The sequence below is a fragment of the Carlito syrichta genome, unplaced genomic scaffold (assembly GCF_000164805.1).
Source record: "Carlito syrichta isolate Samal-C Ts95f unplaced genomic scaffold, Tarsius_syrichta-2.0.1 Scaffold111585, whole genome shotgun sequence".
In the NCBI taxonomy this organism is placed as follows: Eukaryota; Metazoa; Chordata; class Mammalia; order Primates; family Tarsiidae; genus Carlito; species Carlito syrichta.
The window spans coordinates 23,891-35,084 of record NW_007055681.1 but is presented as its reverse complement, the minus strand read 5'-3'; the positions used below and the strand labels follow the sequence as shown (position 1 = coordinate 35,084).

At 61.3% G+C, this 11,194-nt stretch overlaps 1 protein-coding gene across 1 annotated transcript in view; it reads right to left on the bottom strand.

Moving 5' to 3' along the window:
- The window catches only part of BCAM (basal cell adhesion molecule (Lutheran blood group)), an 11,989-nt gene extending 800 nt beyond the window's left edge, over positions 1 to 11,189 (bottom strand). The window contains exons 1-13 of the mRNA XM_021718387.1: positions 11,171 to 11,189; positions 8,457 to 8,578; positions 7,686 to 7,914; positions 7,532 to 7,602; positions 7,049 to 7,145; positions 6,768 to 6,950; positions 5,833 to 5,969; positions 5,372 to 5,528; positions 2,399 to 2,514; positions 2,158 to 2,299; positions 1,870 to 2,000; positions 1,558 to 1,702; positions 1,324 to 1,468 (exon numbers count right to left, since the gene is read on the bottom strand). Coding sequence (XP_021574062.1) covers positions 1,324 to 1,468; positions 1,558 to 1,702; positions 1,870 to 2,000; positions 2,158 to 2,299; positions 2,399 to 2,514; positions 5,372 to 5,528; positions 5,833 to 5,969; positions 6,768 to 6,950; positions 7,049 to 7,145; positions 7,532 to 7,602; positions 7,686 to 7,914; positions 8,457 to 8,578; positions 11,171 to 11,189 — 1,694 coding nt within the window. The remainder of the gene's footprint in view (positions 1 to 1,323; positions 1,469 to 1,557; positions 1,703 to 1,869; positions 2,001 to 2,157; positions 2,300 to 2,398; positions 2,515 to 5,371; positions 5,529 to 5,832; positions 5,970 to 6,767; positions 6,951 to 7,048; positions 7,146 to 7,531; positions 7,603 to 7,685; positions 7,915 to 8,456; positions 8,579 to 11,170) is intronic.
- Positions 11,190 to 11,194: the final 5 nt, after the last annotated feature.

Genomic DNA, 11,194 nt, shown 5'->3' with positions numbered 1-11,194 from the left:
GGGAATGCAGCTGGGGTTGGCTGGGGGAGGTTCTGGGATGGCTCCAGACTGGAAGTGAGACAGGCCAGGAGGCTAGGGTTGAAAGGAGGCCAGACAAGGCTGGAGAGGAGGTTAGATGGGTAGGGACTTGGGCTGGGTGGGGATACGGCCAGGGAAGAGCTGAGTGGTGTGAGGTTGGGATTGGAGAAGCCAGGTTGGGATTGGAGAAGCCGAGTGAGGGGTGAGCCCAGGGGTAGGGGATGGAGAAGGAGATGGTTCCATGTTGGGGGTGAGTATGGGGATGTGATCAGGGTTGGAGATGAGGTGAGGTGGGGAGGGGCTGAGGGTGGTTATGGGCTGGGGCTGGGGTTGGGTTGGGTTTGGAAACAGGGCTAGAGCTGGAAGGTGGGGAGAAGCTGGAGGATGGGCAGGAACTAGAAGATGGGGAAAAGCCAGAGGATGGGGAGGAGTCGAAGGATGAGGAGAAGTTGGAGAATGGGGAGGAGCAGGAGGATGGGGAGGAGCAGGAGGATGGGGAGGAGCTGGAGGATGGGAAGGAGCTGGAGGATGGGGAAAAGCTGGAGGATGGGGAGAAGCCAGAGGATGGGGAGGAGCCAAAGAATGAGAAGTTGGAGAATGAGGAGGAGCTGGAGAAACTGGAAGTTGGGAAGAAGCTAGAGGATGGGGAGGAGCTGGAGGATGGGGAGAAGCCGGAGGATGGGGAGAAGCCAGAGGATGGGGAGGAGCCAAAGAATGAGAAGTTGGAGAATGAGGAGGAGCTGGAGAAACTGGAAGTTGGGAAGAAGCTAGAGGATGGGCAGGAGCTGGAGGATGGGGAGAAGCCAAAGGATGGGGAGGAGCTGGAGGAACTGGAAGTTGGGAAGAAGCTAGAGGATGGGGAGGAGCTGGAGGATGGGGAGAAGCCAGAGGATGGGGAGGAGCCGGAGGATGGAGAGAAGCCAGAGGATGGGGAGGAGCTGGAGGATGGGGAGGAGCTGGAGGATGGGGAGGAGCTGGATGATGGGGAGGGGCTGGAGGAACTGGAAGTTGGGAAGAAGCTAGAGGATGGGGAGGAGCTGGAGGATGGGGAGGAGCTGGAGGATGTGGATAGTGCTAAGCTTCGGATGGGCTTGGGGATGGTTCTGGCTTGGGTGAGGGTAGTTGCTGGGATGAGGGTGGGGAGGAGACAATTATGGAGGTGGGACAGGCTCTTTAGGCAGGGGAGCGGGGCGGGGGGGGTGTGGCACGTGTGGGTGGAGGGAGGAGGCGGTGGAGTGTGGCTACGGGCTGGGCGTGGGCCTGGGCTTGTGGCCGGGGACAGGGTGAGGCCACTCAGCCACTCACGGAGCCCCCTTCTCCCCCCGCCGGCAGCAGCCGGGGCGGCCCTTGCGTCTCATGCAGTAGAAGACCGCGACCACCAGCAGCAGGAGGCCCACGCTGACGGCCACGGCCATGACTGCCACTCCGGCCTGGGAGCTCTGGGGGGCCACTGCGGGACAGGACGGGAGAGGGGGGCGAGGTCAGGAGGCTGGGCCCTGCCGCCACGCCCTGTCCCCTCCCTGCCGCCACCTCACTCACCAGTGCCGAAGTGGAAGACGTGCCTGGAGTTCCCGTGGGGATTGGAGGCCTCACAGGAGACGCCCTCTCGGTTCAGGGCACTGGTCACTTTCAGCGTCAGAGAGCTGCTCACCCAGCCCTGCCCTCCGGGGACCGGCTCTGCTGGCTGTGGAGGCTCGGGTCAGGCCCGGTCCGGGGAGCGAGGGCTGGGGCTGAGGCCGGAGGTGAAAGATGTCCGTTCCCCCCGGAGGTGGGTGGGGGGACACTTGGATGAGCGGGAGGCAGGGTCCCCTGGGGGCTGGCGGGAGGGCTGGGGGGAGGACGGCCCCTTACCCTGCCACCCAGCTGGCTCCAGCTGAGCTTGGGCTCTGGGTAGCCACGGGCAGAGCAGATCAGCGTGATTTCGTCTCCTTCCTTCAAGCTGCCCTCACCCTTGGGCTCCTCTGCCCTTAACTCTGGTGACCCTGGGGTGGGGGAGAAGGCACACAGAGGAAGGTGGAGGGAGACAGAGGTTCAAGAGCAGATGACAGAGGCCAGCCACGGACTGGTCCTATTTGCCCCGGCCCCGACCCACCACCGTCCCCTTCCAAGCCTGTCTGTCTCCCACCCCTGGCCTCAAACCTTGGACCAGCAGAGTAAAACTGCGGGTGTGGCTGAGGACGGGGACCGTGGGCAGGGAGGCCTCACACACGTAGGTTCCGGCAGAATCGAAGGTGACGGAATTGAGTGAGAGCATGGGGCCGTCTCCCAGGGGTACAGAGTCCTGGGGCGGGGAGAGGACAGATGGCCAGCTGTGAGAGGGGTGGTGGGAGGGAGGAGGTGCAGGCTGGGGTCTGAGGCCTGGAGCTCCCTCCCCTCTCACCTTGGTCCAGCGTAGGGCAGGGGCGGGCAGGCCTCGCACGGAGCAGTTCACGGCCATGCTGCTGCCCAGGGGTGAGGAGAGCTCTTCCCCGGTGCTCAGCTCCAGGGGGTCCAGGTCTGGTGGGGGATAGTGTGTCACCTTTCCTAGCCCCTCGTGCCACTGGGTCAGGACTGCCCAGGGCATTCGGGGGTACAGACGTGAGTGGACAGTGGGAAGCAGGGAACGCCCACTGCTCCTCCCGGGTCTTCCCATCTGCATGAAGTCTCCACCCTCCCGCCCAGGCACTCGAGCCAAAATCCAGGAGTCTGACCCCAAAGGACACGCTTGAGTCAGCCACTTCTCTCCAAGTGGACGTCCGAGCTCAAGGTCAAAGAATGACCTTGGGGTGGCACGCGCCCCTTCTGAAACTTACCACCTAAACCTTCTGCACGAGCCTCATCCTTTGAGGGTAACCTTCCTCTTACCCCATGCCATCCATTTAGCAAGTTTTTTTTTTGGAGGGGGGATCGGGGTCTCACTCTGTCACTCAGGCTGGAGTGCAGTGGCACCATCACAGCTCACCGCAGCCTCGGCCTCCCGGGCTCAGGCAATCCTTCCACCTCAGCCTCCTGAGTAGGTACGCACCACCACACCTGGCTCATTTTTTGATTTTTTGTAGAGATAGGGTCTAGCTATGTTGCCCAAGCTGGTCTCGAACTCCTGGGCTTAAACAATCCTCCCTCCTTGGCCTCCCAAAGTTTTGGGATGACAGGCATGAGCCGCGGCACCAGCCCTGCTTAGCAAATCTTTATCTGTTCTACCTCCAAAGAGGACCGCCCTGCTTCTCTCCATCTCTAGCCCCGAGTCTGACTGTCCTGGCCACCTCCTCCCTCGTCTGCTCCTCCCTCCTGTCCATCCTCCACTGAGCAGCCAGAGGGACCTATCCAAAACACACACTGGTCAGCCCTCCCCTCTGCCTAAAACCCTGCAGTAGCTCCCTAGTATCCTTGGCATTCAGGCCAAATTCTTTGATGCAGCCTAAAAGATCCTGCCTGGTCCAGCCCTCATCCTCCCTGATTGGCCCCTGAGCTTCAGCTCCCCTGTTCTCTCGGTGTTTTTCTCCAGCCGTTTTTTCTCTAGCTGACCAAGTCGGGTCCTGCCTCAGGGCTTTTGCATGTGCTCACTCTGCCTGGAGTGCTCTTCTAGCGCTCTGCCTTTCCGATTCTGTTCTTTGGTTTCTTCCTCAAATGTCCCCTTCTCACAGAGGCCTCCCTGATTCCCTACTGTGGACACCCGGCTCTTCCCTACAGCACGGAGGATTGATTCTGCCAGCTGCTGAGGATGACAGCTGTCTTCCTGCAGCTGTCAGGCCTCTCTGGGAAATGCCTCAGCTGCTGAGAGCCCCTGGCCTGAGTTCAGGCCCCTTCCCTGGGCAACACCATGGGTCAACCTGGGGGTACGCAGGCCCAGCCCCCTTGCCCCACCTGGAACAACTGTGAAGGGCCACTCTAGCTTCCGAGTGCCCCGTGGGACCGACCAAGGCCTTCTTCAGACCGCAACTCAGCCTCTTCCCTTGCCCAATCTTGCTCCCTCAACCTCTAGCCCCAGTAGGGGTGGATTCCAAGGTACTGCCCAGAAACGCCCCGCCCTCAGGCCTCCAAGTCAGAATCTGCTTCTCAGGGATGCAGATTGCGACCTCTCCTCTGAAATCATCCTCACCCAGGTGCGGTGGCTCATGCCTGTAATCCTAGCACTATGGGAGGCCAAGGCTTGAGCCCAGGAGTTTGACACTAGTCTGGGCACCATAGAGAGACCTTATCTCTACAAAAAATTTGTAAAAAATTAGCCGGATGTGGTGGTGTGTGCCTGTAATCCCAGCTGTTTTGGAGGCTGAGGTGGAAGGATCGCCGGAGCCCAGGAGGTTGAGGCTGCGGCGGCTGTGACTGAGCCACTACGCTTCAGCCTGGGCAACAGAGTGAGACTCTGACTTGAAAATAATAATAGCTGGGCTCGGTGGCTCAGCCTGTAATCCCGCGCCTTTGGGAGGCTGAGGTGAGTAGATTGCCTGAGCCCGCGGGTTTAAGACCCGCCTGGGCAACTTGGCGAGACCTCATCTCTACAATAAATAAAATTAGCCGGGCGTGGTAGCGCGCGCCTGTAGTTCCAGCTACTTGGAAGGCTGAGGCAGAAGGATCGCCGGAGCCCAGCCGGTCGAGGCTGCGGTGGCCGGGAGTGGCCACTGCACTCAGTCTGGGCGACAGAGTGAGACTCCAATTCAAAAAAAAAAGAAAATAATAATAATAACAACAATAAAATAAAATTACCCGCACTCCTCTGGCCAGCTCCTCAGCCTCATCTGTATCACCCCTGTGGATACCCTGAGCGCTTACCATCTGTCTTTCCCACTACAGTGGGAGGGACTGGCCTGTTTTGTTCACAAACGTGTCCCTGGCTCAGGGTCTACCCCAGGAAGGCATATGTAAAGAGGAACAGCCTTTGCCCAGGGCTGAGCTGCAAGAGAACCGAGAAGGGTTCTTGGAAGCCTGGGACCCAAAGAGTCGGTTAGAGGGAGGAAGAAGAATGGAAGTAAGAATGAACAGAGAGCCTTAAGGGGTGAAGGGGAGACAGCCTGGACTGGGGAGGAGGTCTGTTGAAGGCCAAGTTGGCCAGGTGGGCCTTGAAGGCCGTGATTAAGCACCTGGGCTTTCACCCAAGGACGCTTGGGGAGCCAGGGCAGGTTCTGAGCAGGGGAGGACGGGGTTTGTGCTAAGGAAAGTGCTCCCTAGCTGCCGTGTGGTGTGTGGGACAGATCGGAGGGGGCAGGGGTGGAGGCCCAAGGGGAGAGAGCCAGAACAAACCCCACAGAAACGCAGAGAAAAGGCTGGAGGCAGACATAGGGGATGTCGGACCCACAGCAGGGCTGCGGGGTGAGGGCGAGGAGGCAGCCGGGGCCCCGGTGCCTGCCCTCCCTCCTGTTCCTCCCAGGGCTCTCACAGGCCACGTGCAGTTCCAGGGTCTGGTTCAGCTGTGCGTCCTCGTCCGCGTCGTAGTCTTCCACCCTGCAGCCGTAGGTGCCGCTCTGGCCCCGATGCACCTCTACCAGAGTCAGGTTCCCCTCGAGATTCACGTTCAACACTTTCTCCTGCTTGTCCTGGATGACCGGGGAGGAGGACTCAGCCTCAGGAGCCACCCTGGTCCAGCAGGGTCATGCGAGGTCAGGGGTCACCGGTCAGGGTCATGCTAGGCCAGAGGAAGGGGTCAGGGGTCGCCCAAGTCAGGTATCACGCTGAGTCAGGATTCGCACAAATCAGGGGTCAGAGGTGCTTTCAGTTCGTGGGACCACAGGGTCAGGAGGCCGGGGCCCACCCAGGTCCAGCATTAGAGGCTGATATGGGTTAGCAGGTCACAAAGGTTAGGGGCCGGGGGTGGCCCAAAGGGACCATGAGGCGGGTCACCTGAAGGCGGAAGAATGTGTACTCTGGGCTGGGGCTGCCATCTCCCCGGCAGAGCAGCTGGACGGAGTCGCCCTCGCGCACCCAGCCCGCGGTGGTGGACGGGCTGCCCACCCAGAACTCGACGCGTTCCGTGGGATCTAGGGAAGGGCGGGGGGATGGGAATTATGATCAGGGGATGGTCAAGGCTGGCCAAGGGAGAGAGGTCAGCCCTGCAGCAGAGGGCAGGGCTATGGTTGGCCCAAGGTTAGAGGTCACAGGTTTCAAGGCTCAGCTTCATATCTATTCAGAGATTGGGTGTCAGAGTTCAGAAGGTGAGACACACTGAAGCCAGGCGTGGTGGCTCACGCCTGTCATCTCAGCACTGTAGGAGACGGAGGCGAGAGGACAGCCTGAACCCATGGGTTACAGACCAGCCTGGGCAACATGGCAAGACCTCGTCTCTACAAGAAATCAAAAAATTACCCAGGCGTGGTGGCGCGCGCCTGTAGTTCCCGCTACTTGGAAGGCTGGGGCAGAAGGATCACCAGAGCCCAGCAGGTGGAGGCTGCAGTGGCCGTGAGAGTGCCACCGCACTCCAGCCAGAGTGACAGAGTGAGACCCTAACTCAAAAAAAAAAAGAAAAAAAGATACACTGAAAGACCAGGTCAAGGGTCAGAGGTCAGTGTGGTCAACAGGTGTGTCAGATTTGGGGCCAGATGGGGCAAATTTAGTGTGAGAGAGAGACGCACACCCTTTAGTCATAAAAATCCATGGCGTTCGTGGTGCCTAGTGGAGTCAGAGGTCAGGACAGGGCTCATGCCACCCCTTGAGGTCTGAGGCCAGTGGCTAGCACCAACACACCCTTCAGCATCAGGCAGGAGGGTGTCAGGTCAGAGGGGAGAGTCAGGCCTCAGGGAGAGGCCTGGGAGGGAGGCTGAGGGCTGGCACAGACTCACAGTGCAGGGTGAGGTGGAAGGCAGGGCTGTCCAGGCGGCCGTGCTGGCCCGTAGGCAGGCTGTAGTGGGCGGCGCAGTGGAAGCTGGCATCCCGGTCAGCCTTGCGGAGCCGTAGATAGAGGGTGCTGGTGAGAGACAGCAGGCCCGAGGCCTCGCGGACCGTGCGGCTGGTCATGTAGCCCTCTGGGAGAGAGGGGGAGGGGGTCAGCCCGTTCTGGCCACCGCCCACTCCGGCCCCCGCCCGCTCCGGCCCCTGTGTCTCTGGGCTCCTCGCCGCTCACCTGAGTTCATCTCCATGGGCACCTCCAAGCGCTGCCCGTTCCGGTACCACGTGATCTGGGGCACTGGGTTCCCGTTCCGGCTGTTGCAGGTGGCGATCTGAGGCAGACACAGGCTTGGCCCTGGGCTTCCAGCCAGGACTCGAAGTCTGGGTCCTTCTCCCTCAGTTCTCGCCACTCAGACACAGGAGCTGGGCTCCCTAACTCCCTACTCTCAGGGGCCCAGAAGTCCAACTCCTCAGGCTAAGAAGGCTGGGCCTCCAGCCCCCTCCTCCCATAGGACCAGGATTCTGAAAACCTCAGTCCCTCTCCCTCAGACCAGGAGTTCAAACCCTCAGCCCCTCCTCCCTCAGACCCAGGAGTTCAAACCCTCAGCCCCTCCTCCCTCAGATAGGACCCAGGACACTCCTCGGATAGGACCCAGGTGCCCAGACCCCCGCCCCCTCCTCTCCTGGAGCCCTGGATCACGGTCCATTCCCCAGGTACCTCCTGGGCAGAGTCTTCCATCACAGACAGAGTCCCTCTGTTGGGGGAGACCTCCGTGGCTTCTGGCTTTGCTACGGGAAACGTTCCAGTCAGGAGCCCCCACCCTCTGCCCTTTCCTGCCCGGCCCCTCCCGGGGGTGCCCACGGACACTCACCAAACACGCTGAGCCGCGCAGTGGCCTCGGCGGTGCCCGCTGCGCCGGCCCTCACCACGCACACGTAGTCACGCTCGTCGCCCACCTGGGCCTCGGGCATCACCAGACGCCCCTGGTCGTCCAGCTGGTAGGGGGGACTGCGGCCCCGGGTGTCATGCACCGTGCCCTGGAGCTCGGAGCCCTGCAGCTCCACTGAGGCCAGGCGGCGGCGGGCCCCAGAGCGGTCGGTCTGCCGGCGGGCGGGAGGGAGGCTCTGAGCTCAGCCGTCCTGCTCTGCTCAGCCTCCTTGGCCTCTGTCTCTCTGCGGCATCATGACTGCCGTTTCTCCCTTGTCATGGCCGTTTCCCCCTTGTCACGGTCTCTTGGGTCCCCTGTCCCTACCTAACCCAGTTGCTAGATTTTTCCCCTCTGTTGCCCTTTCTCCCTTCCATGACGTTCCCACCCTGCCCCCTCTCTGTCTCTCTCTCCTCTCTGTCTCTTCTCTCCCGCCCGTCTCTCATTGTCTCTCTCCTTTCGTCTTGCCCTCCAATCTCTCACTTTTTGGGTGTCAGCCCCCGAATGGCCTCTCTCAAGAGCCAGCGGTCTGAAGGAAGACTCGGTCATGGTAGACTCATCCGTGCCAGACACTGGGGACCTCGGCCACCCCTGCCCCCTGGCCGGGTCTCGACGACCCCATCTGTGACATGGAATGAGCTTGGTTCTTCACACCCTGACAAGGAGATGAAGGATTGCAGCCCTGCGGCACCCCGACTCCCAGCCCAAAGCACTCACAAGGAACCATTCCAGCACGTAATGGTCATGGGCACCCAGAGGGGTGCAGTCCAGGGTGATGAGCTCTCCTCGCATCACCTCCACCAAGGGGGGCACAGACAGGTGCACCTCGGCCTGGGCACCTGCAGGAGAGCAACTGAGCAATCTCCCTGCTCCCTCCCCGGACAGAGCCCTCCAGACAGGGTCCCTCCTCCCCCAAAATGCAGGAGTCCAAGTTCCCAGACTCTCCTCCTTCAGACCCAGGGATCTAGGCTCCCAGCCCCTCCTCCTCCCTCAGACCTGGGAGTCCATGCCCAGTCCCTTCTCCCTCAGACCCAGTTCCTCTTTTTTTTTTGAGTCAGAATCACTCTGTCGCCCAGGCTGGAGTGCAGTGGCATGCTCCCGGCCACAGCAGCCTTGACCTCCTGAACTCAGGTAATCCTTTCACCTCAGCCTTCCAAGTAACTGGAACTACGCCTGGCTGATTTTTTGATTTATTGTAGAGATGAGGTCTCATCAAGTTGCCCAGGCTGGTCTCGATCCCCTGAGGTCAGGCAATCTTCTCGTCTCTGCCTCCCAGAATGCTGGGATAACAGGCGTGAGCCATTGTGCCTGGCAGACTCAGCTCCTCTTCCTCCCTTACCTCCTCATCTCTGAGCCTCCAACCTGTGAGTGCTTCTCTCCATCTCTCCCTCGACTTGCAGAGCTAAGGGTTCCTCCCTGGGTTGCCCAGAGCCCCGTGGCCTCCGTTCAACACTCCTGGGCTAATACTACCTCTGCCCTTCCAGCAGAGCAAACACCTCCAGAAGCAGGGCCAAACCCGGCTCATCCTTTGCCTCCAGCACCCTGGGCAGGGCCTGCCAAGGTGATGTGAGATGAATGTCTCTCTCCATCTGGGTCTCCATCTCTCTTCTCTGTCTCTGCCGCTTTCTGTGTCTCGCTCTCTCAGGGCCTGGGTCTCTTCTGCTTCCCATGAGTGAGGGTCTGGGGTGGAGGCTGCAGCTGGGCCTGGAGCTCCAGCTCCAGCGGGATGGGTGTGTGGGGGCGGTGAGGGGGGACAGGGCTGGGCAGGTTTCAGGAATGTGGGAGGGACAGGCTGGCTGAGACCTGCCCAGCCTGGCGCCAGAGCCCCCTAACCGCCCCTTGGCCCCCTGTCTCTTTGATGGAACAGGGGAGAGGGTAAGGTGAGTCACCTCCGAACAGGATAAGGTTGCAGCACAGGGTCCTGGGTCTGAGGAAGGAGGGACTAGGGGCCTGGACCCTTGGGTCTGAGGGAGGAGGGACCGGGGGGTCTGGACCTCTGGGTCTGAGGGAGGAGCAGCTGGGAGCCTGGACCTCTGGGTCTGAGGGAGGAGGGGCTGGGACGTGGGCTCCTGGATCTGTGGGTGGAGGGGCTGAGGCCTGGACTCCTGGATCTTAGGGAGGAGGGACTGGAGGCCTGGACTCCTGGGTCTGAGGGAGGAGGGTCTGGGGGTCTGGACCTGGGTCTGAGGGAGGAGGCGCTGGGGGCCTGGACCCCTGGATCTGAGGGAGGAGGCGCTGGGGGCCTGGACCCCTGGGTCTGAGGGAGGAGGCGCTGGGGCCTGGACTCCAGGGTCTGTGGGAGGAGGGGCTGAGGCCTGGACTCTCAGGTCTGAGGGAGGAGGGTCTGAGGCCTGGACTCCTGGGTCTGAGAGAGGAGGGCCTGGGGGCAGACTCCTGGGTCTGAGGGCCTGGACTCCCGAACTGGGGGAATTGGAGGTCGGGTCCTGGCAGATAGAGTGGTTCTTGTCGGGAAACCAGCGCACTCCCTCACACTCTGGGCTGGCATCCTGGCATCAGACCTCAGTTCTCAGAACCTCCCTTCCCTTCTCCGCCCAGCCTGGCCCAGCCCTACCCCTGGGGACCCACCATTGACTATGCTTGTGCCAGGGGCCCTGAATTCCCAGGCACTCACCTCTGGCCCCAGCCTGCCCCAGGGGAGGGAGATGGGGCCAGGCTGGTGCCCAGGGCTGGGTCTCAGCCGCAGACAGCAAGGTGAGCAAAGAGATTCCTCTCTTTTCTCTGGCTCCTTCATGCCTCTGCCCCTCTGTCCAGCCCCTCAGGGCTCCTCCCCTCCTGTCACCCCCACACAGGTGTGTAAATTTCTCTGAGGCCCCAGGAAGGGGGCCTGTCACTTGGAAACACTTTGTTCCACCGTCACTGCCCAGGGCTAGTACTCCAGCCCTTTCCTGGAGGGAGGTGGGTGCTTTACAGAGTCTGGACTCCGAATTAGGGGAATCTTTAGAATTGCTGGTTAGAGCCACAGGGTCCTAGCTTCTCCAAGAGGTCTCTGAGCCTCTCAAAACTTGATAACCTCTGAGAGGGGAAAGTCCTGGGGTTTGCATTTTGTGTCCTGGAGGAACCCACTCTAGCCTGGAGGCCTGGACGCCGTGATCTGAGGGAGGAGGGAGCTGAGGACCTAGATTCCAGGGTCCGAGAGAGGAGGAGGCGGGGCCCCCGATTCCAGGGTCCTGAGTGGGAAGGGGGCTGACTTTTCAGGTGGCCTCCGACCCACCGTTGTGGCGTCCCCAGCTCTCCTGTCCGGCTGTCCCAGGTCTCTCGCTGGGAGGCGTACCTTCGGATGCTCCCATAACCCTGCACCCTGGGGTCCCCAGATTTCGCCTCCTGGGGTCCGGGAAAGCCCCTTCTCCTCGCTTTCCCGGGGAGCCCAGGGCCGCCCCCCAGTCCCGCCCCGCCCTCAGCCCGAGCCATACCTGGGCGCCTCGCCAGCATGAGCG